The sequence below is a fragment of the Heterodontus francisci genome, chromosome 43 (assembly GCF_036365525.1).
Source record: "Heterodontus francisci isolate sHetFra1 chromosome 43, sHetFra1.hap1, whole genome shotgun sequence".
In the NCBI taxonomy this organism is placed as follows: domain Eukaryota; kingdom Metazoa; phylum Chordata; class Chondrichthyes; order Heterodontiformes; family Heterodontidae; genus Heterodontus; species Heterodontus francisci.
In genome coordinates this window covers 12,652,407-12,673,683 of record NC_090413.1, presented here as the reverse complement: position 1 = coordinate 12,673,683, position 21,277 = coordinate 12,652,407, and the positions used below count along the sequence as shown (strand labels likewise).

Sequence of the window (21,277 nt, the reverse complement as noted above, 5' to 3'; positions counted from 1 at the left end):
TCTTGTATAGCATATTATAGAGTTTTACAGCACAGAAATGGGCCATTCGGCCCAATTAGTCAATGCTGGCATTTATGCTCCGCACAAGCCTCCTCCCATCCTACTTCATCTCACCCTATCAACACATCCTGCTATTTCTTTCTCTCTCACCTTTTATCTATCTTCCCCTTAAATCCATCTATAATATTTACGTCAACTCCCTGTGGTAGAGAGTTCCACATTCTCTCAACTCTCTGGATAAAGCAGTTTCTCCTGAATTCCCTATTGGATTTATTAGGGACCTTCGTATGTTAATGACTCCTAGTTTTGGTCTCACTTGCAAGTGGAAACTCCATCTACCAAATTGAACCCTGTGATAATTTTCAAGACCTCTATTGGTCGCCCCTCAACCTTCTAATTCTAGAGAAGAGACGCACCTTGTACGTCCTTTCCTGATTAGTTACAACCTCTCCGTTATGGTATCATCCTTGTAAATATATTTTTGGACTATCTCCGGTGCCTTTATATCCTTTCTTTGTAATATGGAGAACAGAACTGTACACCGTATTCCAAGTATGGTCAAACTGAGGTTCGATACCAGTTTAACATAACCTTTTTTTTCCTCAATTCTTCTCTTCTATAATTGAATCCCAGTGCTTTGCATTTTAATGACCGGCATTGCTACTCTAATAAGACCCCATTTATATTTATATTTTCCACGTAGTATGTGGCCTCCCTTATTCCTGCTATGTGCCACCACACAATTATCTATATTGAAATTCTGCTGTTTACTTGCTCATTCTACAAGTTTGTTAACGTTGTCTTGGATTTGTCACAGTCCTCCTTCATATTAGTTATACACTAGCAGAGAGAGACGCACAACATTTGCAGTCAAATTCGTATACTTAACCAACTCCGTCATTGCATCCCGCCATTCCATACCGTTCGTTCTTCCCGCAAAACTGAGCAGCACATTGGGTTGCTTCCTGAAGTGCAGTCACTGTCGGGGAGCATTTATGGCAGCCATTCAGCGTACAGTGAGATCCCACAGAACAGCGATTTGAGATGAGTGAGCAATTGATCTATTTTCACTGGTTGGAAGAGGAATCTTGTCTGGTACACCAGGCAAAGCCACTTCCAACAGTGCCATGCGATCTTTTACAGTCGTTATGGTTTAATGTCTCATCCGGAAAAAGGGAACTCTCCGACAGTGCAGCACTCTCTCAGTGCTGCACTGGAGTGTCGACCTGGATTATGTGTAACTTGAACCCACAACCGTGAATCGCTGGTTGAGAGTGCTGCCTATTGAACCTGCAGTGGGTTTGCTTTATCGAAAATCCAAGGAAAGCAAATGGGATCTTGGGCTTCAGAAACAGAGGCATTGAGTACAAAAAGCAGGGAGGTTATTCTGAACATTTATAAAGCTCTGGTTAGTTCACAACTAGACTATTGCATCCAGTTCTGGTCACCACACTTCAGGAAGGATGTGAGGATCTTTGAGAGGGTGCAGAGGAGATTTACCAGAATGGTTCCATGGGTGGGGGATTACAAGGTTAGGTTGGAGAAGCTGGGGTTGTTCTCCCTGGAGCAAAAAGAGATTGAGGGGATATTTGATAGAGGTGCACAAGATTATGACTGGTTTAGATAAGTTTGACAAGGTAAAACTGTTCCCATTAACTGATGGTACAAGGGCTAGGAGACACAGATTGAAGGCTTTTTGAGCAAGAGTTTCAGGGGGAATGTGGGAAAGAACTTTTTTTACACAGTGAGTGATAATGACTTGGAACTCGCTGCCTATCGGTGGTGGAAGTGGAGACGATGAATAGTTTCAAAGGGAAATTGAAGGAAATAAACTTGCAGGGCTACGGGCATCGAGCGGGAGAGTGGGACTGACTGGATTGAGCTGCGGAGAGCTGAATGGCTGCCTTCTGTAATGTAATGACTGACTCTAGCATATCTATTGAAATTTGAAAGAGATGAAAGCCGAGGTAGAGGCTAAAATGGTGCAGTGTGGGGTGGGGGAAGAGAGAGCACTGGTTGGGCGGAGAGTTGATGGGAGGTTCTTGAGGTCACCACCCCATGTCTCAATGGCCTCTCCATTGACCACTACCTCTGGCGATGCTGACTGTTGCTCAGTAGCCAGCAAGAGGGATTCATGCCCTAGGCTCAAGTTTAAACAGACCCAGAAATAAATGATCACCTTTTAAATTAATCTAACAATTACGTTTCCTCTAACACTAACCTCACTTCAGATATCTGAGACAGGTGTAGGACAGAACCGCTAACCTCACAAAACCAGTAGCCACATTTTCCAGCTCACTTGCAACTGCATGATTGGCTTGGGGTCATGTAACTCAGTCCAGTGGCCCAGACTGCCTCAGACGCATGTGTTATTTCCCATTGCCTTTGATTGTATTTCCTATCTACCCCATAATACCATTTCCTCAGTAAATCCCTCAATTCCCAATTGTAAATCTTAACATCCTGTTTGTTCTACTATCGATTGACTTGACTTTGGAGGTTTTTGGAAAACCACAGGCTCTGGTCTAGCCTCGTATTTACAGTTACTCAGAAATAAGAACATAAGAAATAAGAGTTGGGGTCACCTTGGCCTTGAATATACTCAACAGCCGAGCATCCCCTGGGGTAGAGAATTCTAAAGATTCCCAACTGAGTTAAGAAATTTCTCCTCCTCTCAGCGCCCTGGTTAATCGATCATCAGTTTTTGTATTTGAAATGGACTTGGTTAGAGATCCCGTTTGCTGGATATTTGGGTGTTTTCTGTCAACATCAGTAGCACCTGGGCGATTTTGTAGTCAAACTTTTCTTTCCCCACCCCCCCCCTCTCCCCGAAAGTTGTTCGTTGTAGCTTCAGCCACATTCACGTCGGAACACTGGACCTTGGAGTTCGCTGAAAGGCTCACTTGGTAAAGTCAGTGTTTGACTCGATTGCATAGGAAGATGCTAAAATCTGTTACACGACAGCTGAGAGAAAACCACAGCACTCGTTGTTCTGTCTTTAGTAACGGTGAGGCTGCGTGGTCGGAAGCTCATCTTGGGGGTCAAATATGACACCAAGGCTGTGAACTGCCTGGCTCCGCCTCAGACTGCCACCAGCGAGAGGGATGGAGGTGGTAGCTAGGGAATGGAATTTGTGCCATGGACTGGAGACAATGGCTTCGGTCTTCCCAATATTTAGTTGGATGAAATTTTTGCTCCTTCACAACTGGATGACAGACGAGCAGTATCTACATTGGATTCTGGTCCAGCAATGCCTCAATTTAAAAAAAAAAAAATCTCCTCATGCTTGTTTTCAAATCCCTCCATGGCCTCGCCCCTCCCTATCTCTGTAACTTTCTCCAGCCCCACAACTCTTTGAGATATCTACACTCCTCTAATTCTGGCCTCTCGAGCATCCCCAATTTTAATCACTGCACCATTAGTGAAGGCTGTGCTTTCAGGACGGCGCAGTGGTTTGCACCGCAGCCTCACAGCTCCAGGGACCCGGGTTCAATTCTGGGGACTGCCTGTGTGGAGTTTGCAAGTTCTCCCTGTGTCTGCGTGGGTTTCCTCCGGGTGCTCCGGTTTCCTCCCACAAGCCAAAAGACTTGCAGGTTAGTAGGTAAATTGGCCATTATAAATTGCCCCTAGTGTAGGTAGGTGGTAGGGAAATATAGAGACCACTGGGGATGTGGTAGGGATATCGGATTAGTATAAATGGGTGGCTGATGGTTGGCACAGACTTGGTGGGCTGAAGGGCCTGTTTCAGTGCTGTATCTCTTTTTAAAAAAAAAAGCTCCCTCGGCCACAAGCTCTGGAATTCCCTCCCTAAACCTCTCTACCTCTCGCTTCTCCTTTGATATGCTGTTTAAAACCTACCTCTTCCTATTATCTGCTTATGTTGCGGTGTCAAATCTTGTTTGATAACACTCCTGTGACGCATTTAGTCATGTTTGACTACTTTCAAGGTTGTTGGGGATGAGAGGGAGAGAAACCAATGATGGGGGGAGGGTAAGGAGAGGCTCGAAAGGAACATTCTAGAAATTTGAAGTGAAGCTTCACACTGTCGCACAAGAAACCATCTTTAAGTCCTTGCCTGGGGAAGGGTAGTGAGAAAAGGCAAGTTTGCCTTTTTAAGTTGCTAAACTTGGGACTGGAGTTTGTTCCAGGGTCAGGCTCTCCGAATGGAGTCTGTATATGTCTGTCTGCTACACTGTGGCTATATGTGAAATGTGATCTGCAAAATTTACTTTTATGCATTGTTCCACCCTCTAATCTCCCAAGCACCAAAATGTTTTCCAGGGTTTTAAGAAATGTGTGTCATAAGCTGACCTTTGAGATGTGGTGGGCGTGTGTGTGTGTGTGGTTTATGCTTAAAGGGTGTTTTTCTTTGCTCTTGAACGCTTTTGCACACGAGGCCTGAGGCCTACACAGCCAAGTCTTTTACATCAGGCCTGTTTTGATTCAGATGTCGAAAGATCAGGGTTACTGAATTAGCTCCTGGCATGTGTACTGCTGAAATCTGGTTCTCGTTGATGGAGGATCACCATATATTAAAGAAAACTAGACCCGAGAGCCTGCCTCTGAGATTGGGGAACTTGGGTTCAGTAGTTCACTCATCGAGAGCTGACCCAAAGACTGGCCCTCTGTAATCTGAGCATGGCAATGCTCAGATAGCCTCGTATTTCCAAATTTAAATTGTCCGGTAATCCCGACATAACACCAACAGCGTGGAATGTGATGGTCATAATCAGCAGGAATTCCTGAGTTCACAGGGAGGTAAGTGCATGTATAATGAAAGTTGATGAGGCAAGCTGCTGTTACCCAGTATACCAGGATTGGCTGTTTGCACCAGAGTTACATATTCTCCTTGTCCACCCGTAAGTCACTGGCCTATTTTTGTGGATGAGTCGAAGAATTGAAAGCTGGTCTGATGGAGCCTGGGGGCTATATTCTGGACTGTTCGGTCAATGTGAGGTGTTGCCTCTTTACTCTGCTGCTGCGTCTCTCTGAAAGCTGGTACAATGCCGTTCTCTGGCGCGGCCTCCGGGCAGACGGAGGAGGGTGAAGTCGCTGATTGCTTGTAATCATTGCCCAAAATCAGTGGACATTTGAGAGCAGATGCAGCTGACTACTGAATGTCTTAAAGTACTTTCTGAAGTGTAGGCACTGTTGTCATTGTGGGAAATGCGGCAGCCATTTTGTGCACAGCAAGCTCCCACAAACAGCAATGAGATTAAATGATAATCTGGTTTTAGTGATACAAACAGAAAATGCTGGAAGTATTCGGCAGGCCAGGCAGCATCTGTAGAGAGAGAAAAACGCTGCTTTCTATGAGGTTGGTTGAGGGATTAAATATCGACTAGGACATGAGGGAGAACTCCCCTGCACCTCGTCAAAATACTGCCATGGGATCTTTTCCATCCACCCGAGAGGGCAGACAGGGCCTCGTCTTAATGTCTCATCGGAAAGACGGCACCTCAGACAACGCTGCACTCCCTCGGTGCTGCACGAAAAGTGTCAGCCTTGATTTTGTGCTCATGTCTCTGGAGTGACACTTGAACCCGCTGTGTTCTGACTCCGAGGCGAGTATGCTGCCCACTGAGCCAGGGGGTGACCTTGACAATCTGAGTTCTTTTTGCCCTCAGTCTGGTTCAGTAAATATACCGAGTCGGATGTGTAGGTAAAATCAATTACTTTATTTGCGCATTAGCCGGCAGACTTACTATGATACAGCGGCACTGACTCCAACAGAGTCTGTCGGGTCCACCAGAGTAAGTGCCCCCCCCCCCCCCCCGTGTTACAGATACTATCGTTTATACATTTAGGATTCATGCTATACCTCCTTGTTTAACCAATCAGTGCGATACAACTCAGCTTCATGCTATACCCCTTTGTTAAACCAATTATTGAGGTTAACAGCCCATCGTGTTGTTAATATCATTGCACATCTACCTATGTCTAGTCTATTCTAAAGTCTATTTCCAATAAGGGGTGCAATTAACTCGGACGTGACTACACAATTACAGGAGCTAAATTCTGCTGATCTATTTCCTTATCCTACAAAAGCAAGCTTTTATTCCTAACTTGGCCAAATTTCCCATCAAGCATAGTGCCATGCCTTACTGCTGACTCCCACAACCTGGCCTTCCAAGCTCTTTGGAAGTAATGTAATAAATGGAGCAGTGAACTTGCAAAGCAAGATTGCACAAACGGCATTGAACTAAATTGGAACAAACTATTGCCAGTGGTTGAAGGGTCAAGAACCAGAGGGCACAGCTTTAAGGTGATTGGCACAGGATCCAGAGGTGACGGGAAGAAACTGTATCCTGACTCAGTGAGTGGTTAGGGTTTGGAACGCACTGCGTAGTAGAATGGTCGATACATATTCAATACTGGCCTTCAAAAGGGAATTGTTAAATACTCTGAAGAGAAACAAAATACTGGGAAGGAGGACTAATTGGACTGCTGGATGAAAGAGCTGGGACAAACTGGATGGGCTGAATGGCCTCCCCTTGTTCTGAACTGTTACATAGAATTCTGTGGTTTAATTTCCCTCTCTCTCCCTCCCCCCCCCCCCCCCCCGGTGTGTCTGTCCTCTGCGCTGTCTGTGTAATCCTGTGAGTCCACATCTCTAGGCCTAGTTCCCCCAGTTAAGCACAGGGCCTGTGCTGAATGCTTGATGAATTCTGGACCCCGATGAATTGATAGTGAATTTTGACCAGAGCTTAAAAATGGCAGCAGACTGATTTTTAAACATGGAGCAACCAACTGATTGGGTGATTTAGGTAACAGAATGGAGAGGAGCTGAACATAGATAAAGATTAGAATTGAGAAAGGCTGCTCCACCATGTGGGGCATCACAGGTGAGCTGATCTTGTCTCTTTCCACCCCCCCCACCTCCAACCTCGGATTTACACTAATGACACTTTATTTTCAGTGAGAGAGAGAGAACTCGAGCCTTCACTGGGCCAGGGAATTGCTCGGGCCAGTTGTAGTTCCCATAGCGGTCAACTGTGGCTCAGTGGGTTGCACTCTCGCCTCTGAGTCAGAAGGTTGTGGGTTCAAGTCCCACTCCTGGAATTGAGTAAATACTCCAGTACTGAGGGAGTGCTGCAGCGTTGGAGATGCCGTTTTTCAGATGAGGGCGAGCTGCCCTATCGGATGGACATGAAAGTTTTTCGAAGAGGAGGGGAGTTATCTCAATGTCCTGGCCCAATATGGATCTCTCCAGTGATTAACTGACCATCCACATCCTCCAATTCCGGCCTCGTGCGCTCCCCGATTTTAATAGCTCCACCATTGGCGGCCGGGCCTTTAGCTGCCTGGGCCCTAAGCTCTGGAATTCCCTCCCTAAACCCTCTCCACCTCCCTCTCTCTTTTAAGATGCTCCTTTTAAAATTCATCCCTTTGACCTGGCTTTCGGTCGCCTGCCCTAATATCTCTCTCTGCGATTCGGTTACAATTTTTGTTTGTTGTTCCTGTGAAGTGCCTCGAGACGTGTGTGTTTTAAGAAGAAAAACTACATTAAAGGTGCTATGTGAATGCAAGTTGTTGTTGTATGACCAGGAATGGTGCAACGAGAGGCTTGAGGGCTTATTTGCCATTTGAACATTTTGTACTTTCACTGCTAACGAAGCACACAAAGCAGCTCATTGTGAACGGCGAGCGTTATGGGATGTTTCAGTTGTCTAGGTGTTGTAGAAAAATACCTCCTTATGTGTCAATGATAGTTGTCACTGCTGCGATGCGCCCCCCAGGGAATTTTGCTTCGTTCAAGGCAGGGTGCTATTGTTGGAAATCCCAGCCTGAGAGAATGCTGTGTATCTCTTCCCCCATTATTCTCCTCCTCTTTTGGGGTCCCGCCAACACTCGCCCCCTCAGATGGGCTGTTTCTGTCGAAACAAGAGGAGCTCATGGAGATTTAACTGTGATGGTTAACATTATAAAGGGACGGGACTGGATGGATCGAAACCCGCTGTATCCAATAGGTCACCCATTAATCTAGAACAGGGGAACTTGGTGATTAATTTACATGAGATATTTAAGGCAGAGCAGAACAAACCATGAACGGAGCATTGAGAGGCTTTGGACCTTCAGCAATAGGTTAGATTGGCAGTTGAAGGAGAGGAGGGATGGGGCCGGTACGTGGGTTAAAGTCAGAAGTTGATGGGTCAAAGCCAAGCTCTGGAGGCTTGTGACACTCCAGGGCCGTACTGAGGGAGTGCTGCACTGTTGGAGGTGCCGTTTCAGATGAGACATTAAACCAAGGCCCTGGCACTAATCAAACAAGAGCTGAGTTTCCCCCGGTGTCCTGCCCAGTATTCATCCCTCAACCAACATCACTAAAACAGCTTATCTGACCATTTATCTCGTAGCTGTTTTGTGGGAGCTTGCTTGGTGTGGGGGGGGGGGGGGGGGTGGCATGTTTCCGACATTACAACAGTGACTACGTTTCAAAAGTACTTCATTGGCTGAAAGACGCTATGTAACTGCGACTCTATCTTTGTGTGTGGACGGTAAAAATGCCAGCACAGCCTAGATGGGCCGAATGGCCTGTTGTAATTTCTGAAACAGAACGGGAGTGCAGGCTGGCGGGCGTTTTGAGTTATAACTGTTAGCTTGTTTATGAATTGGTGCACATTTTGCAAATTGTTGTCAGTTGTCGAGGCAAACTATTATCTACTGATTGTACTTGTTCTCCCTGCTGGTTCTCAGGCAGTGATTGGGAGGGGCGTTGAGGTATTCACTAACCTGAGGGCAGTAGCATTGGCATGTTTTGTTTTGAATTCTTTCTGTTGCCTCTTGCCCTCATCCTGCAGGCGCCAGTTGCCCAGCAATGATCGGAATATAAACATGCTCCTCCTGCACTCTAAACAGTAGCTCACTGGCCTGGGACAGGTTGACCTAAAGTTGTGTTTCTCAATTGCCGCTTGTGCCAGGCGCGCTCTCTGAGGGCGGGCTTCAAAATTGATGCCTTACTGCCCAACGGGAACAGAAAACTTGACGACACGGTGAGTGGCTTTCCGTTTTCACTCCATGCGGAGTAGGGAAACAAAAGCAAGGCAGTTATGCTGAACTGTTATAAGTCACCGGTTAGGCCTTAGCGGGACTGTTATGTTCAGTTGTGGGCACCGCACATGTGTGCGCATTCTTGGGCAGGCTGTGGGCGAGGATGCAGAGACTTGCTGGAATGGTGCCAGGGATTGAGGGTCGGGTCACGGTTCCTGGGGCGCCAACAACTGGGCATCGTGACCTTTGGCCTAGGCTGGCAAGTGGAGAACCACCAGTCGGATGGGTTAGGGCGAGGCAGTCAGGCCCGAGCCAGAGCCGTGCCATGAGCATTACGGGTTGGCACTGAGCCATATCCAGCATGGGGAGGGAAGTGGCGGTGCCCCTCCGCCAGTTAGCGTTAGTGCATCTCGGCCCGCGAGGTGGGGGAGGGGGCAGAGACCCTGTTTTAAGCTGCTGCCGCTGGCTAAGTGAACTTGTCAGAGTCCGAAGCAGCGAACATTCAAGGCTGCACCGCACATCCCTGCCTAAACACACAAGGCCCTCGCCCTCCCCACGCAGGGCCCTCGCCCCCAATCTGTTTAAATACAATCGTGTAGTAAAATGGCCAACCAGGTTGGCCCATTGAATGTCGACACTCTGTCTGAAAAAGAAAGCATTATATCACCAGGCATTTCACTAAAATTAAACAGCTGCAGTGGCTTGCTGTCTGGCTGGTCACGGGGCCTGTAGGCCGATGCATTAATCCAGCCCTGGAGCTGGAGTTGGCAGGGAGCTGCCAAGCGCTCTCAGTAGAGAGGCCACAGAAACAATGTTAAAGTCGGGTTGCCTTGAGGAAGGAGTGTGGGGAAGAGTCTCGGATTATCTGTGTGGCTTTGTCACATTTCAAAGCTCTTGGCCCACATCATCCCAGTTTTTAAAAAAATTTTTGGTTACCATGACAATTAAGGGTGAGAGTTGATTTTGGGGAAAAGAATGAACTTGCATTTATGTAGCACCTTTCGCAATCTCAGGCCTACCCAAAGCATATCACAGCCAATGAAATATTTTATGAAGTGTAGTTGCTGTTGTAATGTAGGCAACATGATGGCCAATGCTTGCACAGCAAGAACCCACGCACTGCAATATGACCACGACCAGATTGTCTGTCTGTTTGACTGATGTTGGTTGAGGGATGAAAATTGGCCGAGGCACCCCAGTTGAAGCTTTGCATGGAGAAAGCCTCCTAGAATTTGGGTGTGGGTGAAGTTGGTGCTCCCTATGGCGTCCCCGCCAGTGATCATGCCATGCTGCTCACTAGTAACACCTCTCCCTCGATTCGGGAAGGAAGGATATCCCCCCTCCCCACCCACCCACCCACATTTTAGGAACCCTTTAATGGCGACAATATTTGGTGAGGTGATGCCATTGAAATATACAACATTCTGAAGGGGTTTGACGGGGTCGATGCTGAGAGGGTGTTGCCGCAGGCTGGGGAAATCTCAAACACTGGGGCACAGCCTCCAGATGAGGGGGCCGATCATTATTTATTATTTATTTATTTATTTATTTATTTATTTAGAGATACAGCACTGAAACAGGCCCTTCGGCCCACCAAGTCTGTGCCAACCAACAACCACCCATTTATACTAACCCTACAGTAATCCCATATTCCCTACCACCTACCTACACTAGGGGCAATTTACAATGGCCAATTTACCGATCAACCTGCAAGTCTTTGGCAGTGGGAGAAAACTGGAGCACCCGACGAAAACCCACGCGGTCACTGGGAGAACTTGCAAACCCCGCACAGGCAGTACCCAGAATCGAATGCAGGTCCCTGGAGCTGTGAGGCTGCGGTGCCACCCACTGTGCCACCCAACTACTGCGCCACTGTGATGAAACATTTCTTTGCTTAGGAGATTGTGAACCTTCAGAATTCTCAACTCCTTCTCAACTTGGCTGTGAAAGAGATCCAGCTAAGCAAGGAAAAAGCCCTGCTGCTAATTCTACACTTCAACTTGCTGCAGCAGGGAACTTGGTGACTACCACCTCCAGTCTGAAGTCTTAACCACCAGAAAGCTACACCTCAACAAGTTCAAGACTACAAACATCCAGGATTGCATCTTTAAAAGATACTGTCCTCCTGAGACAATCCAGCAGGTTTACTGTAAACCACAAATGCCTACTCACTTTGAACTACATCCTACCCTTTTCCATCTATCGATCGATCTAGCTATCGATTAATCAAGCTATTCCTGTATATGTGTGCGTGAGTCAATGTGTGAGTGGGTGAGGTTGGGACCGTTCTGGGAATTGTGTAGTTTAAAAAAAAAAGTTTCTTTTTAACCTACAAGAAAACCTGTCATTTGACCCTAAGAAGACTTGGGGACCAACTCAACCTTTTTAACTGAACACAATTGGGGTCAGTTGGGAGGTAATGATTGGGAACCTCCCACACCCCTTACCCATGAGGTAGATCGGCCATGATCATATTGAATGGTGGAACAGGCTTGAGGGGCTGAATGGTCTATACCTGCGCCTACATCTTGTGTTCTTCTGAAGGCGCCTTGCCCTGGGCCACCTGGCTGACTCGTGCTTGTCATTTGACCTGGAAGCAGAGTGCAGGGTGATGCCAGTTGGGTGCATGAAGGCTTCACCAGGGCCTTTTTTAATGAGCAGCAGATGGCAGAAGTGTTACTTCACTCCGGTCTTCTCGAGAGTTGAGAAGAATGAGAGATGACCTCCTTGAAAAAGCTACAATTCTTGAAGGGCTGGACAGTGTGGCTGCTGGGAAGATGTTTCCCCTGGCTGGGAAGTTTAAAACTAGGGCTCACAGCCTCAGTTCTAAAATGGCCGACCCCCTTGTCCTGAGAAGAGGCATTTCGTCATTGACTTTTGGAATTCTGTACCACAGAGGGCTATCGATAGATGTTTTGGATACTAAGGGAACGGAGGGATATGGGGTTAGTGCGAGAAGGTTGAGTTGAATTAGAAGCTGAGCGACCATGTAGATCTACAGTGAGAACTTCCCAGTGACTCAACTCCAGCTGTCCGGTCAGCTGCTGAGTCTTGCGGAGCAGCAAGATCCCACTTCCATCCCCTATTGGCTGTGGGATTGTAGGGCTCTGGTGCCCCCCTGGATTAAGGGAGTGGAAATTCAGCCACAGATTTTCCCCTTCTATTAGTCATAAAGACACAGTGGCCATCAGGTGAGGTCAGGATTGTCCTGCTGTGGCTGAATAGCCCGGCAGGATCTGCTGCTGGGAATAATGGATCCTGAGTGGGGTGTTGGAGGGCACAGATGGCATTGTGCCCCAGTCGGGGGGGGGGGGGCGGCAGGAAGTGAGGAATGAGCTGATTTGCTCACTGCTGACTGGAATGGAAACCAGGGGTTCAGGGCAGACCTTACTGAGATCTCAAATACCACACAGGCTGGAAGAGGTAAGTGGGGAATAGAACTGGAGAGATCTGTTTGTTTGAGGGAGATATGGTCTTAAAACTGATACTAGGAGCAGCTACACTGCTCAGAGGGAAGCTGTTTGGAATAATGTCGGGTGAGGAAGGTGCAGATGGCGATGAAAATCTGCTAGAGCAATAGAGTTGGGGGTAACGGAGGAATGAATTGGGGGTAGGGGATTTTGTGATGTGTGATCTTTACTTGTCCTTGACAGAATGACTATGTTAAAAATACAGGTACAAACACTTTTACAATCTCCATTGACCTGCATGAGGACACAGGAAAGGGTCAGTGAGCCTGTACACTGAATTTATTGCCAGTGTTCTGGGAACTGGAACTCTCAGTACCTGCGTGTGCAATCTAGTACATTTCTCTCTCGCTGTCATGCCTGACATGTGTTTTATAGACGAGTTTTGAAATCTCCTCTGTTTGCTTAGTTTTAACACCCCACTGACTCATTCCTCAGCAAATCTGGCAGTGCCCAGGCTTGTGCTACAGATTGTGCCTCGCTCATGGCCCTCGTCCCTGTGTTCCAATACGCGCTCTCTTGAGTTTCTTTTTCCACTTCTCCAGGCATGGGCCCTTGCTGTGGTTGTGGGTTCCCCTCATGCTAACTGCCCTTTGCACCTCTTGGGAAAAGCCTGCTGAGCTAAATACACTTTGAGCAGGCAGCACGGTTCTGCCTCTCCTGGGAACTGAGTCCCCGCACACTCTCCAGTAGGTGTCGGTGATTAAACGGCGGGAGTGGAAAACCCGTCTGTCGCTAACCTGAGGGAGTTGGTCATCGAGTCAAGTCATACAGCACAGAAACAGGCCCTTCGGCCCTTCATGTCTGTGCCAGCTATCAAGCACCTACCTATTCTAATCCCATTTTCCAGCACTTGGCCCATAGCCTTGTATGCTATGGCGTTTCAAGTGCTCATCTAAATACTTCTTAAATGTTGTTTAGGTTCGTGCCTCTACCGCCACGTCAGGCAGTGCATTCCAGATTTCAACCACCTTCTGGGTGAAAATTTTTTTCCTCAACTCCCCTCTAAACCTCCTGCCCCTTACTGTAAATCTATGCCCCCTGGTTATTGACCCCTCCGCTAAGGGAAAAAGTCTCTTCCTGTCTAACCTATCAATGCCCCTCATAATCTTGTACAGCTCAATCATGTTCCCCCTCATCCTTCTCTGTTCTAAGGAAAACAACCCTAGCCTTTTCAGTTTCTCTTCGTAGCTGAAATGCTCCAGCCCAGGCAACATCCTGGTGAATCTCCTCTGCACCCTCTCCAGTACAATCACATCCTTCCTATAGTGTGGTGCCCAGAACAGTACACTACTCCAGCTGTGGCCTAACCAACGTTTTATACAGCTCCATCATAACCTCCCTGCTCTTATATTCTGTGCCTCGGCTAATAAGGCAAGTATCCCATATGCCTTCCTAACCACCTTATCTACCTGTGCTGCTGCCTTCAGTGATCTATGGACAAGTACACCAAGGTCCCTCTGACACTCTGTACTTCCTAGGGTCCTACCATCCATTGTATATTCCCTTGCCTTGTTAGTCCTCCCAAAATGCATCACCTCACACTTCTCAGGATTAAATTCCATTTGCCACTGCTCCGCCCATCTTACTAGCTCATCTATATCATCCTGTAATCTAAGGCTTTCCTCCTCGCTTTTTACGACACCACCAATTTTTGTGTCATCTGCGAACTTGCTGATCATACCTCCTATATTCATGTCTAAATCATTAATGTACACTACAAACAGCAAGGGTCCCAGCACTGATCCCTGCGGTACACCACTGGTCACAGGCTTCCACTCTCAAAAACAACCCTCGACCATCACCCTCTGCCTCCAAATTGCCCTGGATCCCATGGGCTCTTACCTTCTTAACCAATCTCCCATGCGTGACCTTATCAAAAGCCTTATGAAGTCCATGTAGACTACATCAACTGCTTTACCCTCATCTACACATCTAGTCACCACCTTGAAAAATTCAGTCAAGTTAGTTGGACACGATCTCCCCCTGACAAAGCCGTGCTGACTATCCCTGATTAACCCCTGCCTCTCCAAGTGGAGATTAATCCTGTCCCTCAGAATTGTTTCCAATAGTTTCCCTACCACTGATGTTGGACTCACCGGCCTGTAATTACCTGGTTTATCCCTGCTACCCTTCTTGAGTTGTGGGCCTCCTCCCCATCCCCCACCTTTCTCCCTTCACTCCCCTTCTGTCCACCCCACTGGCAGCCAATTGTACATAATGGCCAAATCTTGTTTTTTCAGTGATACTGGTTGACCGGTAAATATTGCTCAGGACACCGAGGAATGACTCCTCCACCACCCCCCCCCCCCCCCCCCCCCCCCCCCCTCCCCACCTTCACCCCCTCCAAAATAGCGCAATGGGATCTTTTAAGTCCACCTGAGAGGGCAGATGGGGCCTCGGTTTAACATCTCATTCGAAAACCAGCCTCCCCGACAGTGCAGCACTCTCTCAGTACCGCACTGGAATGTTAGCCTTGATTTTTATGGTCTAGGCTCTGGGGTGGGTTTTGAACCCACCACCTTCTGAATCGCGTGCTCCCCACTGAAGCACAATTATCAACATAAAAGAAGGCAAAAATGTATAAAAAGGGATCTGTACTGCTCCCGGGCATGGTTAGATTGATAGCTGCAGTTGGTCCAGTATTGACAAATGGGACAGGTACAGACAGGCTCAGTCTAACGAGAGGCGCAAATGATTGGTTTTGCCTTCATGGTGGTTTGTGTAAAGAGATAAAACCAGTTGTGTTCAACAATTATGCCCTTGCCTCGAGTGTTGCCAGGATTTCAGTTTGATTGGCTCTGGAAATTTGCTTTGAGGAAGGAGTCCAGCCAACCAGTTCAAACACAAATGAGGTGGGGGGAGGATTTATTAACTCTGAATATTCCAATTGGAGAATTCATTGGGTAGTTGATGAGAATAGAGCGTTAATGATAAAAATGCGGATGAAATTATTTGTGTCATCGGTGTTTGAGTATGTGTGCACTTATTGGTCAGTAAGTTAGTTTGGTAGTTAACGGCTGGTGATGTCACTGCCGCACGCAAGAGGGGAATTCTGTAGTGGAACGAGTTGGATTCCTACATATTTAGGACAGATTTCTGCTTGTTATCCATGAACTGTATGTAACTAGCTTAACTAGTGGAAATCTCTAGCCCCCCCTTTTCAGCAAAAGCGCTCAAGGCTGAGAGTCGTGCGGGTGGGGGCAATTGAAAATTTCAAAGCTCAGCGATCAATTTTTGTTGGGTTAAGGGTTACGGAGTTAAGGTACACATCAGCCAGGGTCTGACTGGCGGAGTATTCTCGAGGGGCTGAATGACCTCTTTCTGTTCCTATCGTGATCGTCTAGGAAGTGGTAGCTATGGGGACCCACTCTCTCCGCCACAGTGTGGCAGTAAGGCCAATAAAGAATTTATCGAGCCATGTAAGAACCTAAAGTGTTTGACAAAAGCAAATACGTTCCATTAATGCTGAGGTTGCCCAAGTCTCGGAGCAACTGCGTCAGTCCAGATGTGCCCAGCAGGAATGCAGTTGAGTGGAAACAGATTGTGATCTTTTTGTTTGTTCCGAATGTTCTACATGTTTTCAACCCATCCACACGTTGCAGCTGTGAGCTCGCCTCCCTCAGCCCCATAATCACAAAACATTCTTACGATTCTGCGCTCTGTTGGTCTCCCAGTACTTATTGTTGATTCAGCGATCGGCTATCGGAAGGTCACATCGCTGTGTACGGCTTGCCCGAGTTCTACGGTCGCCAAGGTGAGATTCCAGCCTCCCCTGTGCTGAAGTCTGCCCGATAAGCCGAAGCTGGTCATTTATACTAAAATCATTTGAAACGTCCCACGGTATAGAATTGAGAGGGGCGGATTGTGAATGAATCTCCTTTTATAGGAGGTAACGGGAACAGGGGGAGGCCATTCAGCCCCTCAAGCCTGTGCTGCCAGCTGCACATCGACTCCATTTACCTGGATGCCCTTTACCTTTAACGCTAGGGCAGCACAGTGGCGCAGTGGTTAGCACCGCAGCCTCACAGCTCCAGGGACCCGGGTTCGATTCCAGGTACTGCCTGTGTGGAGTTTGCAAGTTCTCCCTGTGTCTGCGTGGGTTTCCTCCGGGTGCTCCGGTTTCCTCCCACAAGCCAAAAGACTTGCAGGTTGATAAGTAAATTGGCCATTATAAATTGTCACTAGTATAGGTAGGTGGTAGGGAAATATAGGGACAGGTGGGGATGTTTGGTAGGAATATGGGATTAGTGTAGGATTAGTATAAATGGGTGGTTGATGTTCAGCACAGACTCGGTGGGCCGAAGGGCCTGTTTCAGTGCTGTAGCTCTAATCTAATCTACAGCTAGTTAGGCCACAGCTGGAGTACTGTGTACAGTTCTGGTCATCACACTATAGGAAGGATGTGATCGCATTTGGAGAGGGTGCAGAGGAGATTCGCAAGGATGTCGCCTGGGCTGGATGCATTTCAGCCATGAAGAGAGATTGGATAGGCTAGGGTTGTTTTCCTTAGAACAGAGAGGGCTGAGGGAGGACATGGTTGAGGTATACAAAATTATGAGGGGCTTGGATAGTTTAGATAGGAAGAAACTTTTTCCCTTAGCGGATGGGTCAATGACCAGGGGGCATAGATTTAAGGTAAGGGGCAGAAGGTTTAGAGGGGATTTGAGGAAAGATTTTTTCACTGAGGGTGGGATTTGAATAGTTAGGTGCTTGATGGCCAGCACGGATACGATGGTCCGAAGGGCCTGTTTCTGTGCTGTATAACTCTCTGACCAACACAAATCTATTGATTTAAGTCCTGAGAGTCCTGGCTGAGCCCCTGCCAACTTCCACAGCCTTTTAGGGGAATCAGTGTCGTATTGTGGGGGGCTGAGGTGGAAGTCTGTGTTTGGGGGCCGGTGGGGGGAGAGGGGATGGTTTCTGTCCATCTATCCGTCCATCCATTCTCTGCCTGTAACCGATCTCCCCCCTCTCTCTCCTTTTCCAGGTGCGTTTGTTATCTGCTGGACTCCGGGTCTGGTAATCCTGTTATTGGATGGCGTGGACTGTGATGTCTGTGATGTTCTGAAGGTGGAGAAGTACGTCCTGCTATTGGCCGAACTCAACTCCTTGGTTAATCCCCTGATCTACTCTTACCGGGACCATGAGATGCTCAGGACCTTCAGGAAAATCCTGTGCTTCCCGTGTCGGCGCAACGCAGCCTACAGGAACGCCGTCAAATCCCACGCCCTGATGCACAAGATGCTGTCGGCAAACCAGACAGCCTCAACGTCTCTAGATAACTCCACGGTATAGGACGGAGAGTTGCTGCTTGATGGCATTTACAGGTCCCATCCCCTTCACCTCGAGGATCCCTGCGTCTGGTTATGTGAGGCGTAGAAAAGACGGCGATTTGATCCCTCGAGGCTGCAAGAGGTGAAACCGTTCTGAGATTAATTTTTTTTCCGTAAACTCTTTTTTGTTGTTGATCAATCTGAAGGATACAAGCAGTGCGGAAGATGAACTGACCAAAGATGATGCTTTTTGAGGAGTCAGTCAGCTGGGGGACTCGAGCGCTTGGCTTCTGTCTGAAATGACCAGTGGAATTGCCTGCGTCAGGGGTTATACTGCAAGTTGTGAGTGGCTGTTCCCTGTGTTCCCCCCCCACCGCCCCCCCCCCTGCACAGCATCCCTCTGCAAAGTCAGTTGTCCTTTTCCAGTCGCCACTGCTGTCCTGGGAAGAAGCCAGTTGTAATCCGTCCAATTGGGACAATCCGGTTGTACTAGAAATGTAAAGCTGTGCGCAATTGGCTGCCAGCGTTGCACAGTGTCAGAGGTCGCACTTCAAGTCTGAGGTGGGGTGGGGCAGCTGTTACTCAAAGATAGCCCTGGCCGATATTCATTGTCAGTATTCCAAGAGGTTGGGAGAATGTGGGACTCAAGCCACTGCTGCCATTCTGCTTGACTCCAATGTGGAACGCTTCAGTATCTGAGCTTCCGCAACCTTCAGCTGGTCGACTGCGACCGGCGACCGTCCGTCCATCACAACCTCGCTTTCTCGACCTCCTCTCCGCGGGAGGAACGAGGTTCCCGGAGAGGGATTTAACTGCAGCTCCGACAACCGTTTCATGATGAGGCTTTTTTTTTCTCTGTGGGAGAACTCGGTGGGCTGATTTGCGACTAGGCGGACCCACGGGTGGTGGGGTCGAGGCCTTTACGGAGCAAAGGAGCAGCTATTGCCCGACACGATGGATCGGACTCTGGGTTCCAGTGTGGCGGTGGCTGCAGGAATCAGGGCTGCTTGTTCCACATGTATTTTTTGCAACTGCGAGAGTGAGTTCCACTGAAATATTACTGTATGGTTAAGGTTTTCCACTGCAATGTATATTTTTTGAAATGCTTCAAAAACATATTCCTCATGGTCTAATGTCTTGACTGCTCTTGTTGTTGTTTGGTGCCACAAAGGTGGAGGTTATCTCTGGGGTAGGTGGGATATGCGGGTCTGTAGGAGGAGGCCCCTCTTCTTTGGGGTGGTGATGCCCACACTCATCGCTGCTGCTGCTGGCAAAGGGTCTCTTGCAGGTAATGTGAATGCTGCAGTAAACACCCTGGGACTTGGTGCTGCTACCAGGAAAGATCCTGGATTCAGACTTGTCGTGAGGGGTGAAGGCAGGATGCATGGAGCGCTTCCTTGTCATGTAACACTGTTCCAGTCACGTGACCTAGTGGAGCTTGCCATGACTTGGCAGGCGGTTTCGATGCCGGCGGCAATCCCATCCCCATCTCGCGCAGAGAAGTCGTGCGTTTGTCGCGGGGCGTGGTGCTGTAATTTGGGTTCCGGTTCTTCTGTCTTGGACTGGGTTGTGTGGGGCCATTTGGGGCCCTTTTGCTTTGGAGGCCCGAGGGCGGAGGTGAATGACCCGGAAGGAATTCTGCTGTGATCGTAAGGTCGCGGCTTCTTGTCGTGCGTCGCTGCCTACTTCCTGTCACGTGATGCCCAGCTCATTGGGTGCTGGGCTGGCCATGCACAGCAAGAGCGCGAGGTCCAGTCTCAAGGCGGAGGCTGAAAAGACAAGTGTGGAGGTTTGTTCCCCAGGGCTGCAATGGGTCACCGCAGCTGGTGGTTCGGGGGGGGGTGGGGGGCGGGGGCGGGGTGAGTGTTGAAAGGATTAGGATAATGAGTGGGTTTTATTAGGGAGACACAAATGTCTGCCGCTCAGTGAGAACCTGATCGTGTGCGATGCCCTCCAGAGCTGAATAGCCGTCCAGTGTTCCATCCTCTGCTGGTATCCAGCAAGGGTTAATGGCTTCAGGCAAGAATTGGCAATCTGAATGCAACTGTGGGACTGACCAGATAGAGTGCTTAACATCCTGCAACCTTAATATACTCTGTGCCCCTCTCCACCCCCACTCGGTGTGTGTGTGGCTCCCTCAATCCATCTCTCCCGCTCCCCCTTTCCCTATGTCTGGCTCGCTTGCGCTCGTTCATGCGCTCGCTCGCTCTCTTCCCCCTCCTATCTGTATATGTGTCATACGCACACTTGCTGTCGGTCTCTACAATCCTGTACATTTCGCAATTAAGCCGTCATTTATTCCCGTGAATAGATTCTGTTGTATTTAAATTGTTTCTCCCACTCTCCTTAATCAGCCAATCACAGCCTCCCTCTCTCTGACAGGGTTGACAGGCGCAGCTCTCCTGGCTCCGGATGAGGTTTTGCCCTCCCGTCCTCTCCCTCCCTGGTCCCCACGGTGCTGACTGTTGCTGGACTGAAGGCCGCAGGCTGTTGCTAGGCCTCGGTGCTCCTGGCAAGCGGTGTGGAGTTGGCTGTTTGTCCCCTGCAGGGAAATGTCGTCTTATCTCCAGCACTCATGCTGCCTGCCTAAAGCTTTGCATCTAGGACATGTCTCGACAAGTTGTTCACTTCCCTAATTTCAGAGATTCCCAAGTCAACAGGCAGGTGAGAAATGATGTTTCCCTTCCGCGAGGGAGCTGTCATCCCATTGAAGTCATGTCCGGGGAGAGGGCAACTCTGGATCGGCCTGTGCCTTCAGTGAGAGTGTCGGCTGTGCCAGGCACTAGGGGCACACGCTGGTGGCAATGGGTATCCCACCCCACCCCTCCCTGCCCAACACTCCTCCCCACGCTCTGGGGACCACCCTTGCTCCTGCACGGCTACAGACTGACTGTGGTCTGGAAATCCCGGGGATTGGGGTAGGGGGAGGAATGAGCCCCAGCTGTGAACCTGTCTCCCACCATGCAGTGCAAGTGCCCTCCGCCTCCCGGTTTAAACTTGCCCCATTGCTACCTCGATGAATAACACCTGCTGAGTGTTTCTTGGTGCAGTCAGTCAGTGTCCCCTTTAGCTAGAATCCAGCTTCTACCCAACTTGTACTGGAGCAGCTTACAAACAGAGTTACAAACCTAGCAACTGGGGGTCGAGTTGCCTCTCCCTGAGGTGGACAATGGTTCCCAGCAATGCAGGTAAACTGGGCTGTATTGTGCCCTTTCATTGAATAGTGTTGCATTCTCTGACGTTTTGTATTGAGTTTATTGTAGCTTCTGTAAAGTTGGATTTTTAATTATTGACTTTTTATTAAAGAAAAAAAAAGAGGATAATGTCTCATTATTAAACAAGGATTCACCGTCGCCACTCCCTCCTTTTAAAGCCTTTCTCACTCCCAAACTGTAAAACTGTCAGGTCTCCCCTACAGCCACCTCAGGGGTCAGTGGGGTCACACTTCGATTGTTTTTTTAAAAATTGACTCTCTCTGATTCCTCACCTTGTATCATAATGCCACGGTCAGCCGAAACAGCCCAGCGGCCGCAAAAACCATTC

The 21,277-nt window shown here is 48.5% G+C and overlaps 1 protein-coding gene across 4 annotated transcripts in view; it reads left to right on the top strand.

Moving 5' to 3' along the window:
• Window positions 1–21,069, top strand: part of lpar2a (lysophosphatidic acid receptor 2a) — a 66,904-nt gene extending 45,835 nt beyond the window's left edge. For all 4 annotated transcript variants that reach the window (XM_068020905.1, XM_068020908.1, XM_068020906.1 and 1 more), the window contains exon 3: window positions 17,449–21,069. In XM_068020905.1, coding sequence (XP_067877006.1) covers window positions 17,449–17,756 — 308 coding nt within the window. In that variant the 3' untranslated portion in view covers window positions 17,757–21,069. The remainder of the gene's footprint in view (window positions 1–17,448) is intronic.
• The last annotated feature ends 208 nt before the right edge of the window (window positions 21,070–21,277 follow it).